General features: G+C 38.5%; 1 protein-coding gene across 4 annotated transcripts in view; it reads right to left on the reverse strand.

The window, feature by feature from the left end:
* Positions 1-8,398: 8,398 nt before the first annotated feature.
* RBBP8 (RB binding protein 8, endonuclease) overlaps positions 8,399-22,559 on the reverse strand; it is a 119,544-nt gene continuing 105,383 nt past the window's right edge. For 3 of the 4 annotated variants that reach the window (XM_040479239.1, XM_040479238.1, XM_040479240.1), the window contains 4 exons: positions 18,868-18,937; positions 14,689-14,785; positions 11,107-11,248; positions 8,399-9,505 (listed from right to left, as the gene is read on the reverse strand). In XM_040479239.1, coding sequence (XP_040335173.1) covers positions 9,408-9,505; positions 11,107-11,248; positions 14,689-14,785; positions 18,868-18,937 — 407 coding nt within the window. In that variant the 3' untranslated portion in view covers positions 8,399-9,407. The remainder of the gene's footprint in view (positions 9,506-11,106; positions 11,249-14,688; positions 14,786-18,867; positions 18,938-22,559) is intronic. The other variant, XM_040479237.1, reaches the window with a different exon arrangement.

Consider the following 22,559-nt stretch of genomic DNA (forward strand, 5'->3'; position numbering starts at 1 on the left):
AGATACGAGGCTGTATTCCTTCAGAGAGGAGTCACACTTTCCTCTGATAGGCAGGGTGGGGACTGACCACCCAACCAAGGACTGGGTGGGGGGCAAGTGGGCTGGCGAGGCAAAGCCTGCCCTTGTTAAGCCCATTCTGACATCACAGCCCTCCTGGTCTTTCAACGAAGAGTCTGGGGCATTAACTGGGCATCTTCTCATGGCAGGTCTTGAACTTTATTGTTGGTTTCCTTAGCACAGTGAATCTATTGAAAACCGTCTTTTAAATTTTTTCACTGTGGTAAAATATAAATAAAATATACCATTTTAACCATTTTCCCTGGAAGAGGTTTTACTTCAACATTTGACAAACATCTTAAGGGCAAAGTTGTAACGAGGTCCATGTTTCCGGTGTTGTCACTGCCGCCTTGTGAGACGACCAGCAGTTCAGCTGGGTTCTCGGATTCCCAGTAGCAACACTGGTAGGTGAAGCCTTGACCGCTCAGCCTCCCGCCCCATGAAAACACTGTCAGCAGAATTCAGCTTGCCTCATCAAGGCTTCTCCCCTCCCTCTAGCCTTAGAATCTCTATTTGGGGGCACCTGGGTGGCTCAGTTGGTTAAGCACCTGACTCTTGATTTTGGCCCAGGTCGTGTTCTCATGGTTGTGAGGTTGAGCCCTGAGTTGGGCTCCATGTTTGGCATGGAGTCTGCTTAACATTCTCTCTCTCTCTCTCTCTCTCTCTCTCTCTCTCTCTCTCAGTCTCTCCCTCTGCCCCTCTTCCCAGCTTGTGCTCTCTCTTAAAAAAAAAAAAAAGAAGAGAAAAAGAATCCCTGTCTGGTGTTGCTCCAACAGATCTCTACCGCATTATAAAGAATGATTTTTATTGCATGGATCCTACCTGGAAACCTGAATAACTTTAATTTTAGGAGCTTTTTCTAGCTTGCCTCTATCTTTATTTTCCCAAGAACTATTGACTTAAGTTGGTAGGCCATTGCCTGGATCACTGGAAATCCATATTATCCTTCATATTTTGAGTGCATTTTTTCTCCTAAATATCTTATCAAGATAGACTGATGGTCTATGGTTGGTCTGAATTTCATCTTTTATTTGTTCTGCCAGTCTCTGGTGGAAATCTTAATGGACACTGAAAGGGCCCAGAGTCAGTAAGCACAAATGAATGATTATCTGAGTGACTAAGTGAATAAAGGATAAAAGAAAAGAAAACAAAAGGCAGATCTCTTAGACAAATCTCCAACTGGATGATAATGTGGGCTCCTGAGCTTCAGTGGACAGTAACACATAGTAGGGAAATGCATTAGAAAGGACATTCCAAGCCAACTGTTGCAGCCCTATAAAATACTCCTGTCTATGATTTAATAAATTACTTTTGGATAAATATCTACTATGTCATTGTTGCTGAATTCTTCAATGTGTAAAAAAAAGAAAACTCACTTTAGAATTATGAATGAATTCATTCCTGTTTTTTAAAGTTGTACAATTATAAATACTGTGTGGAACAAGGGTCTCTCCTCATTTCCAGTGGGAGACCTCGTCTAACTGATTCTTACCTCATAATGTCCCTTGTAACCACTGAGTTGGTGATAGGGTGTCATATTCATCTTTGGATTCTCAGAACTACCACAGTTTTGGTATGTAACAACCATGAAGGGGTTGCTTAAAATTTTTTCCCCATTCCTACTGCCATCATCTTGACCTAAGTGCTCTTTGTGCTTGGAATATTATAACAGATTACTAAATTTTTTTCTTGCACACTTGATGCCTCAATACCCCCGCCTACCCCCCTTCCAAAATTTCATTTCACATCTATTGCTAACCTAATAATTCTACCTAAATTAATGCATTACTATCCAGCCCAAAGTATTTTTAGTCGGGGGATGCTGGAAATTTAAAATTTTGCTACTTAGTTTTCTCTGTTGTTCTAAGCAAAATTTCTTAGATTTGCCTCATCCTAATGGTCTGGAACTTTTTAAACCTATAAATGCTCAGGCTACACCTGAATCAAAATCCCCACAGGAGGAGCCTGAGAATCTCTATTTATCAAGCATCTGGGTGACTTTTATGATTAAGTGCTTGTGATCCTTGGACCAGCAGCATTAGCATCACCTAAGAACATGTAAAAGATGTAAATTTTTTTTGAGGTGGGGGGCCCAGATAGTTGTGGCTTAATAGGCTTCCAGGTGATTTTGATGTATAGTAAAGTTTGAATAACACCGAACTAGCCTCTAACAGTGACTTAAAGGCAGTAGTTCTCAAATCTGGCTGCACCTAAGGAGCTTTAAAAAAAATCCTGATGCCTAAACCTTACTCCCGGATACTTTGGTTTAATTGGTCTGGCATATGGCCAACATTTCACTGGAATATCATGGATATGGAGGCTGATGTCCCCTGTCATCCATAATTCATTTCACAATTTTGTATTTATCTAGTCTTGCTGATTGAATTTATAAGTAAAGGTTTATTAAATTTGAATGCTTGAAATAAACTTATGCCTTTAAAATATCATTGCTTATCGGGGATCTGTGTAAGATTTAGTTCAAAAGAAATTTTGTTTAATTTGAGGGTTGGGGAGGGACAGTGGGAGAGACAGTCTTAAGCAGGGTCCACACTCAGCGTTGGAGTGCAATATGGGGCTTGATCCTACGACCCTGGAATCATGACCTGAGCAGAAATCAAGAGTCAGACAGTCATCCAACTGAGCCACCCAGGTGCCCCACATATAAGATTTAATAAAGGGATGTTTTTAATGGTTTGAAAACCATAGGACTGCAGACTCAAGTCTAAACTCTTTAGTCTTGCCTTTAAGACATAGTGTACTGACTGGCTCAGTTGGTAGAGTGTGCAACTCTTGATCTTGGGTTGTGGGTTCGAGCCCAGATGTTGGGTGTGGAGATTGCATAAGGATAAAATCTTAAAAAAAAAAAAAAAAAGTGTACTGCCTCTTTTAGTAATACTGCATAGCTCTATACCCTAGCTGTAACACTTATCTAGAAAGTATGCCTCTAGCACTTAGGAAGGGGAAAGCACCATACTGAAGTCCCAAACTACATTCTACTTCAAGCCCACTGAGATCTTGGCAAGTCACTAATTCTCTTTGGGCTTCTATTGCCCCATTATAAAGGGAGGGGATACAATCCAATTCTCTCCAAGGCCCCTTTTGACTCAGTATATTAGTATTTACACATTCAGGTGAATTTCCCAACTTATATTGCATTATCTTTTCCTTGCTGCTTCTCTAGGTTAATTTATCCTTAGGCAGTCTGAGTTCTAATGATCCTTTTTTTTTTCTTTCTTTTTCCTTTTTTGGCACTCAGTCTAAGGTTCTTCAATCTCTCAGGCATCTTTCCACATTTATGTCTGGTGTCCTACTGGGTAATAACAAGATCTCACATATCTCCTCATATCCCCAAATGCCTAGCATATGGCAAATACATATTTGTAATGTTTTTAAGACCATGATATACTGCCTCTGCCAATTGGTTTTATGCCAACAATAGCTATGTTGAAAGTTCATTTTTGCCCAATGAGCCTTCATTTATGTACTAAAGTTTCCCAATTCATATCCTATTCATCCTAGAAATTTTCTTTTATCATAGTCCTTCCTGTTCATACTCTACTTTCCAGTGATTATTCTCCAAAAACAGCTCTCTTCTGGCCTCTGCTGGTGTGATAAACAATTGTTTCATTAACTCTTTGTGCTCAAGAACTCAAGCGTAAGGACACTGGAGTTTCCTAAGGAACCTTTCTAACAGCATCGACTCAGCAGAGAAAGATTTTGAAAGGTCTCTTAAACTGCTAGGCTTGCTGAGAACAGACAGCTGGTAAAATTTGAGATGCATTTCAATTTTTTTAAATGTTTATTTTTGAGAGAGAGAGAGCGGGAGCATGGGAGGGGCAGAGAGAGAGGGAGGGAGGCTCCAGGCTCTGAGCTGTCAGCACAGAGCCCAATGTGGGGCTCGAACCCCCAGACCATGAACGAGATCATTACCGGAGCTGAAGTTGGACACTTAACCGACTGAGCCACCCAGGTGCTCCTGAGATCTATTTCGAATGCTTATTTCTGAAGTAATATTTTTCAAAAAAATCCCATGCGTCTGACTTGATTAAGCGTTATGTTTAATATTATGTTAATATGTCAGGATTAAGAGAGTAAGTTTTTTTGGTGTTTCTTTAAAAGTTGGCTCCTTTGGGGGCGCCTGGGTGGCGCAGTCGGTTAAGCGTCCGACTTCAGCCAGGTCACGATCTCGCGGTCTGTGAGTTCGAGCCCCGCGTCAGGCTCTGGGCTGATGGCTCGGAGCCTGGAGCCTGTTTCCGATTCTGTGTCTCCCTCTCTCTCTGCCCCTCCCCCATTCATGCTCTGTCTCTCTCTGTCCCAAAAATAAATAAAAACCTTGAAAAAAAAATTTAAAAGTTGGCTCCTTTGGAGGAAATTTGTAAAATTTTGCCAGATTCTGATACTGTACTTAGTATTGTGCATGGTAAAGATAAGTATTTGTTAAGTAAATGTATTAGTGTTATTTGGGTTATGTAAGACTATTCCCTTTTTGTAACTAATTAAGAATTGAAGACAATCTGAGGAGGAATCTTCGCAGTTTTTCAGTTATTCCTTTTAGAGGGCCCAAGAGTGTGCTCTATGCATTTTTATTTAAAAACAATTAAAAAACATTTTTTTTTAACATTTATTCATTTTTGAGACAGAGAGAGACAGAGCATGAACGGGGGAGGGTCAGAGAGAGGGAGACACAGAATCTGAAACAGGCTCCAGGCTCTGAGCTGTCAGCACAGAGCCCGACGCGGGACTCGAACTCACAGACCGCGAGATCATGACCTGAGCCGAAGTCCGACGCCCAACCGACTGAACCACCCAGGCACCCCTAAAAACAATTTTTTTAAAAGAAGTAAACTCTACCCCCAATGTAGGACTTGAACCCCAAATCAAGAATTGCCTGCTCTATTGACTCAGTCAGCGAGGTACCCCCTTTATGCATTTTTTTTTTTTTTTTTTTGGATAGAGACAGCAAGTACAGGAGGGGCTGAGGGAGAGGAAGAGAGAGAATCTTAAGCAGGCTCCACACCCAGCGTAGAGCCCGATGTAGGGCTCGATCTCACCAACAGTGAGATCATAACCTGAGCCAAAATCAAGTCAGACGCTTAACCAACTGGGCCACCCAGGCACCCCACCAGGCATTTTTAAACACAGATGCTAGACGTAGTTTGTCTTGAGTTTCTAATACACTCTGAGCCTACCAATAGCAGCCTTTCTTGTTGGACTTTGGGAAAATTTTTCACGATAATGAAAGGCATTAGAAAATGGTTTTCATTTTGTGCTCCTCCAAGACAATAAGCCTTCTATGTATATTTGGGTACCCATGATAAACTCATTCAAACTACTGCCTTTGACAATCTTCGGTTTCACATGGTTTCATCAGGATACCCGCTTATCAAAGGCAGGAAAGGTGTTACTCCTACGTTAAGTGCTGACACACAGGTTTTGCATGTTTTCAAAGTTTAAAATCAGAGGTCTTTGGGGTGCTTGGCTGGCTCAGTTGGTGGAACATCTGACTTTTGATGTCAGGGTCATGAGCTTGAGCCCCATGTTGAGTGTGAAGATTACTTAAAAAAATCTTTTATTTAAAAAAATGTTTATTTATTTTGAGAGAGAATGAACACGAGCATGGGAGGGGCAGAGAGAGAGGGAGAGAGAATCCCAAGCAGGCTCTGCACTGTCAGCACGGAGCCCGACACAGGGCTCAATTTCACTAACTGTGAGATCATGACCTGAGCTGAAATCAAGAGTCAGACACTTAACCAACTAAGCCACCCAGGTGCCCCCAAAATAAAATCTTTTAAAAAAGCTTACAGCCAACCTGAAACTATATATAGTGATTGACGCAGATTTGTTATTAAAATATTATCTAACATGTATACTGCTTTACAAATGAATAATGCCCTCTTAAATACATAGCATCTTTTTTTTTAAAATTTTTTTTTTCAACGTTTATTCATTTTTGGGACAGAGAGAGACAGAGCATGAACGGGGGAGGGGCAGAGAGAGAGGGAGACACAGAATCGGAAACAGGCTCCAGGCTCCGAGCCATCAGCCCAGAGCCTGACGCGGGGCTTGAACTCACGGACCGCGAGATCGTGACCTGAGCCGAAGTCGGACGCTTAACCGACTGCGCCACCCAGGCGCCCCTTAAATACATAGCATCTTTTTAAAGGTTTTTTAAAAATTATTTTTAAGTACTCTCTACACCCAATGTGAGGCTCAAACTCACAACTCTGATATCATGAGTCTCATGCTCCACTGACAGAACCAGCCAGGCACCCCTATATTATCTTTTTTAAGTCTGAGAATGTACTATGTGTCATGAAATAGCTTTGCATTTAAATACATCCTTCTAACTCAAGTGTTATTTATTTTTTAATTTTTAAAATTTTTATTTTTAAACTATAACTTATTGTCAAGTTAGCTCACATACAGTGTACGCAGTGCTCTTGGTTTCAGGGGTGGATTCCGGTGATTCATCCCTTACATACAACACCCAGTGCTCAACCCAAGAAATGCCCTCCTCAATGCCCATCACCCATTTTCCCCTCCCCTGCCCCTTAACCCTCAGTTTGTTCTCTGTATTTAAGAGTCTCTTGTAGGTTTGCCTCCCTGTTTGAAACCATTTTTTCCCCTTCCCTTGCCTCATGGTCTTCTGTTAAGTTTCTCAAGTTCCACATATGCTAACTCAAGTGTTTTTAAGAAGTGTCTGTTTTATCACTTCATTTATAGGTAGAGCTGGTCAATAACAGATAAAATGGGATAGGGAACTCAGTTTACTCAACCTCACAGGTTGACTGAAATGAAATATGCTGGTTATACATGGTTGGATTACTGTAAACTATCAGGTAGACAATCTCTTGCTTCCTGTCTCTGCTTAAACTGCCTTTTAAAAAGGAAAATCCAGGGGTCCTAAATGGCTCAGTCGGTCAAGCATCTGACTTTTGATTTCGGCTCAGGTCATGATCTCATGATCCATGGGACTGAGCCCAGCGTTGGGTTCTGTGCTGGCAGTGTGGAGCCTACTTGGGATTCTCTCTCCCTCACTCTCTCTGCCCCTCCCCCCTTCGCTCTTCCTCTCTCTCAAAATAAAAATAAATATTTAAACAATAAATAAAAAGGAAAATCCACAGGAGGTATAGAGCTCTAACTGCACATCCTACGGTACCCTGTTCAAATCCAGGTGTCTCTCAGACTCCTGGCCTTTAGAAGCACTATACTACAGTGGATACAAACTCTGATTCTGGAATTAGGCAATCTTGGGCTTTAATTTCATTTCTTAGTTATTGGAGGTAACCAAGTGACAATTCTGGCCATTGAGAAATAGGGAAAGTAACTGGGTAGGGACTTCTGGAAACCCTTTTAAGTTTGTTTGTTTGTTTCTTTCTTTCTTTGTTTATTTAATGATCTCTACACCCACAACCTCGAGATCAAGAGTTGCATGCTCTTATTTTTCTTTAAGTTTATTTATTTTGAGAGACAGGGAGAAAGAGAGAATCCCAGGCAGGCTCTGCACTGTCAGTGCTGAGCCTGATGTGGGGCTCAAACTCACAAACCATGAGATCACAACCCGAGCTGAAACCAAGAGTTGGGCACTCAACTGACTCAGCCATTCACGTGTCCCCTTTTATTTTCAAGTTTATTTATTTAAGTGGAAAACGTTTTAAAGAGGGACAAAAACAAATGACATATGCTTTCTTTTCCCTTCCTTCTGTCTAGAACATGGACGTGATGCTAGAGGTGGCATAACTATTTTATAGTGACAAGGATGAAAGTCACATACAAAGTATGAAAGCCACAAGAATCCAGATCCGTGAGGACATCATGGGGCTGCATTACCAGCCTTGGACTGCTGACCTCCAGACTTTTTAATGCGAGAAAAATAAAACCAGTCACTTGTTGTTTAATTTGTTTTTTGGGTCCATTTTTTTGCAGCTTAACGTTAAGCCGACACATAAATTCACAAGATTATTTGAGGATTAAAAGAGAAAAATCTATGTGAAGAGTATAACACAGCTTCTGGCATATAGCAAGTTACCAATGAATGGCTGCTATTATTTTGGAGAGATTGGTTCACTGCCAGCAGAGAACAAAAATCAAACATAGGATAAACCATTTGGGAAGGGAAGACAAGTGCTGAATAGAAGCTAGGACAGGGTTGTAAAAAAATTCACATCACATTCAGAGCCAAACCATGCACATAAGGGGTCTGACGTATAGTAGGTACTCAGTATATGTGATTTCTTTGGTGATCCTCTCTCTGAGAACACAAATTGATGTCACTTGTTCACATGAGAACCTTGACACATGAAGAAGATGAGATTAAGCAGAGATTTTTAGGAACTCTGAGTTTTATCTACACAGTTAGATTTTATTGAGGCATTCCATTCCGCGTCTCATGTACTCCTGCTTGAGCAATACTGTCAAGATATGGATTAGAGAGACACTCAAAAAAGACACTGATAAAATGCCACCAGTAACAGTGGATGACACAGATGTGGCCTGTCATTTTGATGACTCAGACACTAGGTCCTAGAGGAACAGAAATTTGCTGAATCGAGAGATCTGTTTTATTGCCAAATTGGAAGTTAATAATATTAGTCAACCCAGAGAAAAAAATACAACTGAACTAGAACACATGCGCAGAGAACTTGACACATTCAGCTTGAAAACTTTAGAAAAGTATGATGAAGAGACTGTGAAGACCTGGAATAGGATGATCAGATCAGAGGACTGTGTTAATTTATAATATATGAAAAAGGAAAAAAGGTTGATATTTGTGGTTGAGTCTCTAAAAGAATTCACTATGGAGTAGGAGCTCATTTTTAAGTCAAAAAAAGAAAGAAGCTGGAAAGTTAAAAGGACTACTAAAATTTAGCTTTTTTTTTTTTTTAAAGACTTAAATGTCAGATACTGGAATGACCTACAGAGGAGCAACTGATGAAGGGAAGGAAAATTTGTAATGATTAGCACAAAGCCACTGTTGAATGTAAGTATCAAGGGAAGGTTGAGTGAAAAGACCTAAAAGGCAACAAATCAGAGACTACAACTATCATATTTTCAAAACTGTAATTAGGTATTACCAAATAAAGTAAATAACTCTTAAGTTAGAGTGCAAAATGAAAACACCTTATTGTTTTAAAGATGCAAAAGCAAGAAAATATAACATAAGCGTATCCACATTTTAAATAGTTGTTTGTGTGGTGGGCAAATGCCATTTAAAAACACTTTCAATAGAAAAACGATTTATAAGTCAGTTTACAGAAGATCAAAAAAAAAAAAATCAATGTTTAATCCCAACTTTGACTATAAATAACTAAAAAGAAACATTGTCCTCCATCCTGTTTTTGCTTCAACATCTATGTCTTCTGCTCCTTGCCTTTTGGAGAAAACATTGCATTGTAAGGCTGCCGTCTTTTGGGACGAGGACAAGGATCAAGATCTTCCTTAATGTAACCTTAAAAACAAATGACAAATTTAGAAGACAGTATTTGCACCATGCTTCTCTTTCAGCATGTACTCACTAAAACTGTCTTATTTAATGCCTTCTAAGTTTACATGAGCCTGTGATTATTAGCTGTGTGATGTTAATGCATGATTTCACTACTCAGCATCAGTCTCCTCATTGATACTAACAATAACCGCAAACATTTATCAAACGTATTGTATACATTACCTCAGCTAATGCTCACATCCCTTTGAAGTAGCTTCCACTATACCTACTTCACAGATGAGGTAATGGAGACCCAAGGAAGTTAAAGAACTTGCTCAAGTTCACAAGGCTATGAGACGGGGAAGAGCTGAGACCTTGCCCAAGATTGGTCTAACCCCCAGAACCAGAGTTCTTAAGTACTTTCCTAGTCTGCCTCCTACAGGTTGCAAATGGGAACAAATAGCTAAACAATCATAAAGAACAGTCTGCTATTATGATAATTCCAGGTGCTTATCAAAAAGACTTTCTGCAGCAGCTACTTCTTTAGATGATGTGCCTGTGCCCCAGTACTCTTGAACTACCTAATTCTCCTAGTGTCTTGAGTCATGCGGTATGCGCTCTGCTATACCCCCTTAGGCCATGGTAGGCACACAATAACAGGCTCTATACAGATTGTTTAATTCTATGTGAAGACCAGGCAGTGGCATCCGTCAAAAGGAACTTAACTTGGCTTGTTAATGGGGAAAGTGAAAATATGGTAATAGCTACAGGAGACTTGGCATCTTATGGAAAAACTATCTTACCACTAAATATCTGGGGCTTCAAAGCTGTATACATTCTCAAATCATATTAAATGTAAATGCTACACTTGAAGGAATTAGTTCCAACAGCTTCCAAACAAAGGTCCTTTTCACTCAGATGTGGTTTATAAAGACCCAGCATTCTGGATAAGTGAGGTTTTAAAATCTAAAATTCAGACTAGTCACTTTAAAAAGATTCTCTTTTCTTATAGGTAATTTTTAAAAATAACTTGGGACAATTCAAGTTGCCTGATTTAAAAAAAAATTTTTTTTAATGTTTATTCAGTTTTGGGAGACAGAGCACGAGTAGGGGAATGATAGAGAGAGGGAGACACAGAATCTGTGTCTCCAGGCTCCAAGCTATCAGCACAGAGCCCAACACGGGGCTTGAACTCATGGAGCGCGATATTGTGACCTGAGCTAAAGTCGGACGCTTAACCGACTGAGCCACCCAGGCGCCCCAAGATTCTCTTTTTAACGATACCTTGCTGGCAACTTTTATAATGTTATTATTTTATTAAAAGTCATTTTGATGATAGGATAAAAGAGAAATTTACTTTCTGAAATTTGAATGATAAACCAGGATAAAGAATATACAACTATATTAAAGTGATTATACACAATCTCTGATTCCAGTGGCATTACTCAGAGTTAAAGTTAAGTTAAAGTTAAGCCTTTTATCTTAGGAATTTGTTTTTATGTTACAGAACTAGCCCCTGAGCAGAAGGTAAAGAAAACCATGGGAAAAAAGTCTAATGTTTAGACTTGGGTATATACACTATTTCAAAAAAACTAATTCCAAAATATTATAACCTGTATTCTCACCTCTTTCCATACATGTCTGAGTGGAAGGAAAACCAACTTCCCAGAAATTCTCTGGTGTGTTGGGTGGAATGTAGCGGAATCGGTGTCTTGAGCAGGAAGCCAGCTTCTTTTCTCTTTCTTCTGCTGGAATATCTGCATAATACTGATAATAAAAACTGGTAAGTTTTTCACTTAGAAATAATACATGGACTATTATGCTTATTGATTATAAACTAGAAGCTAAGAAAGCTGTCGAAGTATTCAGCATGCTAGGGAACAACACTCACTGAAGACAGTATTAGTAATTAATACTAATAGCACTAATGCTGGTCTGTGAAATGTTCGCTTCACAAATGAGAAAAGGAGCTTGGAGCTTGTATCACAATGTGAACCAATATGATGCTTTTTTCATCAATAAAGTCTTATAATACAAAACCAAAAACAAAACCCGCCAGCTTAACTTTACAGTGTGCTTCATGGCGTAGCCGATCTATATGGTGCAACATCAACTTTGTTAGGCCAGCAATAAAACTGCACTTTGGCACTTTTCTCAGTTGTTATTTGGATATAACATGTATGTTTTGAAGTAATTTTCTTATTTAGGTTTTTACAAATACAAGTTCAGCTATGAATGCTGCAGTCTTCAGGACTTCCCCGCTTAAACTATATTTTTCAATTAGGATCAAAGACATAATTATTTCTTGCAACTGCAACCCAAACAACTTGAACTGCATGAAAACAAGGTTAAAACTTGTATGTAAAAAATGTACAGGTCTTTCAAAAACAAAGCAGTAGTGTAAAGTGTAATAGAACACACAACAGGATCACACAATCCAGCCAATCCCACTTTGTATTTGAGAAACTGAAAACCAAATTGGTAATTCTACTGGTGATATCATCTGTTGAAAGTGGCAGACTCAGGACTAGAACTTAAGACTGAAGTAAAGATTGTAAATACATTTTTCTTTTACACAAATTAAAGGCTTCTGAGTACTTCTGAAACAACTATTTTGGGGACTACCTTTTTCATCTTTCTCCCTGACAAGCCTTTGTTACCTGAGCTTGGACACTGGGGTGGGATGACCTCAGAGAATCACGGTTATCAATCAATTTATAGAAACACTGCCACCAAATTACAAACATACACAAAAGCACCAGTAGGCTGGTGTAGCTATAACACAGCAAGCAACTGGGAGGGTGGTGACCAAAATCAGAGAGGAAGTGGGGTGCCAGAGTTTGCTGTCCTTGATAAGAATGCTGGATCTTATCTAGTTCTTTGTGAGGTGGGAAAACATTTAAGCATTTCAGGTAGAGAAATGACAAGTTTTAATTTTTATTCTAAAAAGATCACTAGGGGGAAAAAAAAAGACCATTCAATGTTGTGTTAAAAGTACACTGGGAAGACAGAAATTAAGGAGATGCCTGTCCTATCCAAGCCACCCTGTGCTGATGCTCTCAGGCCCAGCCCTGTCCTGCCCCGACACCCTACATTCCTGATTCTCTCTCCCCTCTGGCACACAGGCCAGGAACTGAAGCACTTAGTGCTGACATAAAAAAAGACCTTTAATCCCAGGCAATTTCCCCACTGGGGGCAATAAAATCATTAACATCTCAAAAATACCTTGCTTTAAAAGAAAGAAACATTGTGAAGAGACAAGAATAAAAAAGAAAAATGGGGACAGAAGTATATGGGAATTCTCTGTACTTTCTGCTCAAGTTTGCTGTGAATCTAACACTGCTTTCTAAAAACTGTTGACTAGTTAAAACAAAACAACACAAGGAAAAAGCACTTAGAAGTTATTTCAATAGTCCAGGCGAGATGAAATGGTGCCTTCGTCCATGGGGTTAGCGGTGGTGACAGTAAGTGGGTGGAAATGGAATACACTTTGAAGGTAGAATTGATAGGATTTGCTGATAGATCTGTTCCTGAGAAATGCAAGAAAAGAACAGAGGGTAACTATAAGAGCTTTGGTTTAAGCAGCTAGAAGAATGGACATACAAGAGACTCAAGTGAGGTTTGGGAATCAGAGGTGGAAACGGTTTGCTTTCGGCAGGCTGAAACTTGACATGATTATAATACCTCCACATGTGTATTACATATTCCACAGGTGGAAGACACACTGGGACACATTTAGGAACCGTATGCATATAGATAGTATTTAAATACACAGGACTGGTAATTTGACTCCTGGTCATGAGAGAGTAACAGGGAACAGACTTATCTCCTGTCTTAAACAAGAAAAAAATTGGAATTAAATGTATGAGACAATAGTTTTTAGAGACTGAATAACAGCACAAGCAATGATTCCTGAAAGAAGGAAAGCAAATTAAGTGTTTCTAACACAAGAGCTTTTTTTCTAACTGGTAGTGTAAGAGTCGTGGTTATAACTAAAAATTGGGGATTTGCATACTACAGACCATGTTCTTTAGTTAAGAAATCATGATATGTTCATTTGTGTTATGAAAACCCATGATATAGATTTTGCTTGCATTGCCAAACTGCCTTCCAAAATAGCGATCTCAATTTACACTCCCACTGGTAGTTAGAGCCTATTTCTCACCAAATGCTTACCTGCACTACAAGCTACCCATATATAACTTTAATCTGCTTGGTTATCAAATTTTCTAGCCCACAGCTGTTAAAAAGAAAATTTAAAGGGGGAACTAAATCGCTAGAGGCAGGCATCTAATACCTAACAGATAGCAAGGGAAGAAATTAAAGAAGCATGTTTCAAGAAAACACAGAACCTGCCTGAGAGATATCTGGTGACAGGAGGATTAGTACCACCTACTTCAATAGTCCAAGACAGACAATGTATAAGAGGAAAACATACTTGTGCTATAAGGATGAAATAGAGCCTGTTCATCACAATTTGTTTAAGAAGGAATATTTGGGGAAAAAGTTAAGAGCTTATGGCCATACCACTTATTGAGAAAAAAACATGAATATATCTCATTTCCTGAGAGTGCTGGGGTAAGTAATAAACGTTAAAGTTTCCTGCTAAAATACCAAGGGGCGCCTGAGTGGCTCAGTCAGTTGGGCGTCTGAGTTTGGCTCAGGTCATGATCTCACGGTTCGTGAGTTTGAGTCCTGCGTCGGGATCTGTGCTGACAGCTGGAGCCTGCTTCGGATTCTGTGTCTCCCTCTCTCTCTCTGCCCCTCCCCCACTAGTGCTCTGTTTCTCAAATATAAATAAATGTAAAAAAAATTTTTTTTAAATAAAATATCAGAAATATCCCCAAATAGTTTATATGTAAGAGCCTTTGCTGTAACATAACACCAGGAGAAAAAATTAAAACAAATACAGATAAACACAGGAAAGAAAAATGGCACAGATGTCTTAAGCTGGTAAAAAGAACTAGGGCTTAGGCTCCAGATTCACTTGATGAAAACTTTAGAGATGTTGAGGGCTTTCATTTTCATCTATTTGTATCTTTCAGGTCACAACGAGTATGCTCTTTAATTATTTATCCTGCTATTCCTGGCTCAAACTAGGTTTCTAGATTTTTATCTATGATTTTTAAATCATGCATTTATAATCTTAAAGCCATAGTAAAGAAAAAAAAAAAACCCCGCCAGACAGTCTTTACATTAGTACTTACAATTTCGCATTCCTTACATGTGTGTCCAAGCAATTTTCTTCTCTCTTCTTTTTTCCGAACTACCTCAATATGAGGAAAATTTTGTAAGCTAGTCTCTCTGGGAGAAAAATGAATTAAATTTAAAAATTAATCCATTTGTTACCACAAAGATCTTTGGTTTAGATTTTTAATTAACAAAGGTGAAGGCCCAGACGAGAAATAATCCCAAAACATTCACTCATTTTATTTGAAATGTTTATTCAGTATGTTAGAAAATGATTTTTTCATGCATTCTTCATTAAATACTTATTAGGTGCCTACTACTTGTCAGGTATTTTTATGTATATTGTTCTCTAACTGAAAATATAGAACTATTACTTCCTATTTTTGCCTGAAAATTTGTCTGATTGGCTGAAAATAATACATAAAATAACCTAATTTAAAAAGGAATATTGTATTATTAAAGTCAGGAACTGGTATTCTATAACACAACCAAAAAAGAATAACTAACTCTGTTAACTCAGTTTTCTTAAAGAACCTGTATTTCTGGGCTAACCTACTCCCCTCAAAAAAAAGATTCATCTGTTTACATGTCATCTGTCATTTTCTCCAAAAATTTATTTTGCTGCCTACATTCACCCTGGATTCTTCAAAATGTTAGGAACAATTATTTGCCCTTGTCCTTAAATGGATCAGATCCTATTGAGAACTACTGGAAACCTAGGAAAGGTCAAAGCCACTGAGGTATTAATGAGGTATGGAGTGCTCTGGGAAGAAAAAGCACATTTTTTTTTAGCACAGAACTTTTTAATATACTTGTATCCTGCTTTAAGTTTTAAAGCCCAATATAGAAAAGTCCAAACTTCTAAAATAGGTAAATGATGCCTCAAGTGATGGTACATGTATTTGTTTATATTAAAGGCATCCCCGGTGAGCTTAAACAGTTTGACTCACAAAAACTAATTTCTAAAATGACTTGTTGGTAACATACCCACTTTGAGGTATTTTGATCCTAAGCCCCTCTACTTGGCAAGCACTTTCCGTCAAAAGAAAGCTTTAATCCCTCTATGTCAAAGTATGAGGTTATCGGTCCTTTGGGTCCTTAAACCCAAGAACTCTCAACCTTAGAGCAATCTGTAAATGAAAAGGACAGATAAAAATTGCTTTCTTTCAAACAGCTTATGGAATTTTAAAAGCTTATGTAGAGTACTTTCTGGCCATATCAGATCCTCTCCTCTGAGTATTGTCTATTCTGCTTCTATAGTGTGTTATAATGTTGCAGGGAATCTACTAGTAGACTGGCATCTGTAGCAGACCTTAAAGCATCACCTAAAAGATTACTAAGCTTCTTGTCCCTCATGCAACACAACCCATCTTCCCAGGGTTTGCTAGTATTGTCTGTGGGGAAAGAAACAATGCTGACTCTGAGACTTTCACCCTACCCATGCATCACACCCACCTCCTGCATTTCCAGTTATCTAATGGTTTCAGCATAAATAAAACTACTCATATTTATTTGAAATGACAGTTCTTCCTTTGCAATCCTACTTCAAGGAGTCTATCCCAAAGACACACAAAATTATGAAAAGAGAATGTACAATGTTATTCAATGCAGCATTCTGTTAGCATAACTGTAAACACCCCAAATACCCATTACTAAGGAATCAACTATGGTACCATCAATATAGTACCATTATACTAAAAAAAGTAACTAAAAAAAGAAATGAAGAATATCACTATATGCTATTTCTATTTATTCATTTTAATGTTTTATTTTTGAGAGACAGAGCATCAGCGGGAAGGGGCAGAGGGAGGGAGACACAGAATCCGAAGCAGGCTCCAGGTTCCGAGATGTCAGCACAGAGCCTGATGTGGGGCTTGAATTCAAGAACCATGAGATCATGACCTGAGCCGAAGTTGGGCGCTTAACCGACTGAGCCACCCAGGTGCCCCCACTATATGCTATTATCAGTGATTTCTAGGATACATACTTAAATGAAAAAAGCAAAAGCAGAATAGAGAAAAGTATATATAGCATTCTACCATTTGTCTAGGGGGAAAGAGAATGATAATATATTTCTGTATAGATATTTACTTTTATTTTTTAAAATGGATTGAAAACCATAATTTTTAACAAATGGGATAGGGAGCTAACAGGTAAAGGGGACAATGTTAGAAGCTAGACTTATCTGAATATACCTTGTCTGATACTGCATACACAGTTTACATAACTTAAAAAAAGAATTAAAAATAAAAAGAAAAATAATTCCTAAAAAATTCAAAAGCAAAATAAAACAAACCTAGACAATGAGTTGGTGGTACACCTACACAAAAAATAATTATTCCAAATGGCTTTAAAATATGGTGACTGGACATTTATAATAGACATTTTTTTTTCATTTTTAGAATTTATATTGTATGAAAAGATGGCAGATAACACGATACAGCTTAAGAACAAAAAAACCCACAAAGACATGTTAAGCCATTTTCATAAATCATATTATCGATGATTATTTATATTATTCTGAGACTGCTCTAAATATTAAAGAATAAAGTTAAAGAAGAAATTATGTTGGTAGCACTGAAAAGCGAAATTTTCAGGAAAGGGAAAGTAGATACAGATGTAAGAAGAGATTACATAAAAATCCTGTAGTTCTGAACCTGAAATGGAGCTATTGGTGTGAAAAAGTATAGTTATCTTAAAAAAACAAAATGAAACAAAAACCTTATTCCTAATTCTGTCCACCACCTAAAAGATCTACAATGACTAACTGTAGCAATGAGCAACACTAGTGGTTAGACTAAATTTGTTTTTCACTAAAAGAAACCAGGGCTCCTGAAAAAATGGCAGATTCCAGGGTTCTCTAGGAAGAGAGCCTAGAACATGATATATCATACCAGAAGCAAGCAAGCTAGGAAAGACTGGGGTAGTGCTCATTCAAAGAGACTGGGGCCAAGATGTGGCAATTCAATCTGAGTATAAATAAGTGCAAGAGACTGAAACACATGAAATATTTAAATCCATGAGTTCATAATGACACCACAAATAAAAACTCCCTAGTCATGTTTGGGATGCTAGGGTACTATTTCTTTGGAGAACTGGTAAATAAAGGAAAAGAATTCAGCATTTAGCAATAAAACGACAGCTCTTATCTGTTAGAGTCTTACAGGTATCAATAAAAACTTATCTTAGCCTGTCAGATCTCTAAAATTCTCAACAGAAATCAAAATACAGGGGCGCCTGGCTGGCTCAGTCAGAGGAGCATGCAACTCTTGATCTTGGGGTCATGAGTTTGATCGAGCCCCATATTAGGTATAGAGATTACTCACAAAAAAAAAAAAACAAAAAAAAAAAACTTAAGAAAAAAAGTATGGGGTGCCTGGGTGGCTCAGTCGGTTGAGCATCCAGCTCTTGATTTTGGCTCGGTCATAGTCTCACGGTTCAGGAGTTCAAGCCCCATGTTGGGTTATGCGCTGGCAGCGCAGATCCTGCCTGGGATTCTCTCTCTCCTTCTCTCTCTGCTCCTCCCCTGCTTGTGCTTGCTCTTGCTCTCAAAATAAATAAATAAACATTAAAAAACACCATTAAAAAATGAAAGTATAAAATATACTTTGCTTATTGAGGGATTCAATCTTCCAACATCATAACTTGAAGAAAAAAAGGCATAAAAATTCTTTTGAATTGAATTATTATGCCTAAATTCACTTCTAGAATGAATGGTACATGATTAAAAATTACAGAATTTGCCATCTTTGAATGAAAGTCACAAAGTAGCATTATGGTTCAAAATCAAGATGCTTAGTTTTTCTTTTATGGTTTAAAAATCCCCATGAAATAATTTTCAAGCACAACCTAAGGCCTGTCACCTAAAGTCCTATACTAAATAATAGTCATATAATTTAACAAATTCCTGGAGTTCAAATAAAGTCCACAATAAAACAAAATAAGAATTAAAATATTTGTTATAAAAAAGAGAGAAAATAACTATTACCATTTGTCAAAAAAATAGTGATATGAATTTCTTTATTTGTAGTATTTGTCATTTTTATGCTTAAGTCCTTCTTTTTTATGACCATAAAATGAATAAAATGCGCTCTATTTTAACCAAAGTAAGAACTTAACAGTTCAGAGGTACGCTGACCAAGATAGTACTGTTGTACTTCCCGTCACATTGCTGGTATTAATCAGGACCAACTTACCTTTCATCATCTTTAAAATATGGCTCCACAAATGCTTTCTGTTTGACTTTATCTTGCTTATCAACATGAGCTGTAAACAAACACACATAAAAGGAAAGAATCAAGCATTTAATTATAACACAAACTGAATGCAGAACTGAGAAACAGCTTTTTTGGAACAAAAATAACCTATATCAAAACTTCCATTCTAATTGAATTTCCTTCTCTAGGCTCCTGGGCAATTTGTTTAAATTTCTGTAACTAATTTTTTGTTTCTTTTTCATCTGCATAATGATGAGGTGCTGACTATCTTGTTTACCTCAGAGTTACTACAGATAAACACTCGCACCTATAAAACTATTTTAGACTTAAAAACTATATATACAAGTACCTGTACACACATGTAGATTGTATATAAAAGTATTTTAGACTTCAAAAGAACTACTTTGATGCTCATTTTCATTTGGTGCCAAACACAATAACAAGGCAGCTTTTCATATGTTTCACTTATTAGTGCTGCTGATTTTTTTTTTTTTTTAAATAAGCTCTTTGCCCAACACGGGGCTCAAACTCATGACCCTGAGATCAAAAGCTGCATGTTCCACCAACTGAGCCAATCAGACGCCCTAGTCCTGATTTTTATAATGTGTCTTTGAGGTAGATTAAGTAGGAGACAGAGGTTAAAGAATTTTATCAGAAAATGGAGATAAGAACTAAAGTTCATGGACCTGAATCCCAAGTTGTCTGGACCCAAACAGCCAAACTGCTATGGTCTATTCAAATAGTCCAAATTTACCAAGCATTGTTCTAAGTTCTGGACATGCAATGTCCAACAAGAGAAACCAGGTCTCTTGTCCTCATGGAGTTTATACCACAGTGCGGGAAACAGACATTAAGTAGACAGTTAAGGCTTACCTGAGGAAGGACATGGAAAGTAGTAACTGATGAATAAAAAGAAGTCAGCCACAAGAAGCAGGAGTGGAGAATATTCTAGGTAAAGGTCTTGAGATGGGAAAAAGTATGGGATGTTATAAGAACTAATAAAAGGCCAGTGTGGTTGAGATTTAGCAAAGAAAGGTAAGTGTTAGGAAAGATGAGATTGAAGAGGTGGGCAAGTACCAGATCATGATGGGCCCTGGAGGCCAAAAGGAGTTTGAATTTTGTTGTGAATGCAATAGAGTGCACTGAAGACTTTTGAAAAGAATCTACTTTATTACAGGCAACACACTGATTTTAAGTATACTAGGATTAATTCTGACAAACATACACCCCAGTGCAACTACCACCTAAATCAAGGCGTACATAGAACTTCCATCCCCCCTGGAAGTTTCCTCCTATTCCTTTGCTTCTCAAGCACAAGAATGTTCTCTGATGTTTCTCCTCCCCCACTATGGAGGGATGATTTCTACCACCACAGCTTAGTTATAACTGTTTTAGAACTCTGTATTAATGGAATTACATAGTATGTATTCATGTCCATCTTTTGGACTTTTTTAGCTCAACAGGTTTGGGCAATTCATTGTTGAGTCTAGGACCCTCCTTTTTGTTGATAGATAGTATTCCATTATATGAGTTTACCACAATTCATAATCATCTGTTGATGGACATCTGGGTTGCCTCCAGTTTCGAGCTACTACAAATAGCACTACTATGAACATTTCTGAACACAATCTTTTGTGTTTTGTTTTGTTTTTTTTTGAGCGTTTATTTTTTATTTTTGGGACAGAGAGAGACAGAGCATGAACGGGGGAGGGGCAGAGAGAGAGGGAGACACAGAATCAGAAACAGGCTCTGAGCCATCAGCCCAGAGCCTGACGCGGGGCTCGAACTCACGGACCGTGAGATCGTGACCTGGCTGAAGTCGGACGCTTAACCGACTGCGCCACCCAGGCGCCCCTGAACACAATCTTTTGTGAATGTGTTTTCATTTTTCTTGTCTATATACCTGGCAGTGGAATTGCTGGGTCATAGGGTGAGTGTATACATAACTTTATAAGAAACTGACAAACCTCAATAAAGCTGTTAAAAAAAATCTTGCTGAACTTTTTTTTTTTTTTAATTTTTTTTTTCAACGTTTATTTATTTTTGGGACAGAGAGAGACAGAGCATGAACGGGGGAGGGGCAGAGAGAGAGGGAGACACAGAATCGGAAACAGGCTCCAGGCTCTGAGCCATCAGCCCAGAGCCCGACGCGGGGCTCGAACTCACAGACCGCGAGATCGTGACCTGGCTGAAGTCAGACGCTTAACCGACTGCGCCACCCAGGCACCCCCTCTTGCTGAACTCTTTTGCACAGTACAATTTTATACCCACCCCCAGCAAAGTATGAGGGTTCCAATTGTTCTTCACCTCTGCTAATGCTGGATATTATCAGACTTTAAAACCGTTTCAGTGGATGTGCAGTGGTATCTCAGTCCCTCATGTCCAATAATGTTGAGGACATTTACATGTGCTTACTGGACATCCAAATATCCTTTCAGTGAAGGTTTTTATTATATTTATTTATTTAAAAAAAATTTTTTTTTCAACGTTTTTATTCATTTTTGGGACAGAGAGAGAGCATGAACGGGGGAGGGGCAGAGAGAGAGGGAGACACAGAATCGGAAACAGGCTCCAGGCTCTGAGCCATCAGCCCAGAGCCTGACGCGGGGCTCGAACTCACGGACCGCGAGATCGTGACCTGGCTGAAGTCGGACGCTTAACCGACTGCGCCACCCAGGTGCCCCTCAGTGAAAGTTTTTAAAAGTGAGAAGATAATGCAATCCAATTTACATTTAAAATAAATAGAGTTTTGTCAACTCTGAATTCTTTATGATACAGAGATGCTATGGGCTTCCTTCCTGTGGGGCATTCTGCAGTGATCCAAAGATTCTGATTCCTCTCATTTCAAGTGATCCTGTGGCGGTCACTTTGTGTTTTGTAAAACAAATGAACTTTCAATCTGTGAAAGAAAGACCTTTTAAGGTTGCGAACCCCAGAGGTCAGAGCTTGAAATGCTTCTTTTTTTCTTCTTTTTTCTAAAATGTTTGCTTATTTTTGAGAGACTGAATGAGACGGGGGTTGGTGGTGGTGCCTGTACAGAGGATCTGAAGTGGACTCTGAGCTGACAGCAGAGAGCCTGATGCAGGGCTCAAACTCACATGAACCATGAGATCATGACCTGAGCCAAAGGGATGCTTAAGGGACTGAGCCACCCAGGCGCCCCTAGGCTGTATTTTTTTAAAACTGATGGAACCACAAAGAAAACATCATCAAGACAGACTACATAGCAGAAGGTGTTCTCATTTATAACCTTTGCACTAGACTAAAAGTTCTTTTTTACTTACAACAAGAAAATGAGACATTTAGCAAGAATTTTAACTTTCAATTCAGATTATCTGCTTAAGAGTTTCACTTATTCTTCTTTTGATTACTATCCTACATTATAAACTACTGTTTCTGATGAAAAGAATTTCTTTAATTTTTTTTTTTTAAGAGAGAGAGCGAGAGCATGAATGGGGCAGGGGCAGAGGGAGAGAGAATCTTAAGCAGGGGCAATGCTTATTAGCATGGAGCCCAACGCGGGGCTCTATCTCATGACCTGAAATCATGACCTGAGCTGAATTCAGGAATCAGATACTCAACCGACTAAACCACCCAGGCATCCCTAATAAGAAGAGTTTTTTTTTTTTTCCAACGTTTTTATTTATTTTTGGGACAGAGAGAGACAGAGC

This window comes from Herpailurus yagouaroundi, unplaced genomic scaffold, assembly GCF_014898765.1.
Source record: "Herpailurus yagouaroundi ecotype Mexico unplaced genomic scaffold, PumYag 142, whole genome shotgun sequence".
Lineage (NCBI taxonomy): Eukaryota > Metazoa > Chordata > Mammalia > Carnivora > Felidae > Herpailurus > Herpailurus yagouaroundi.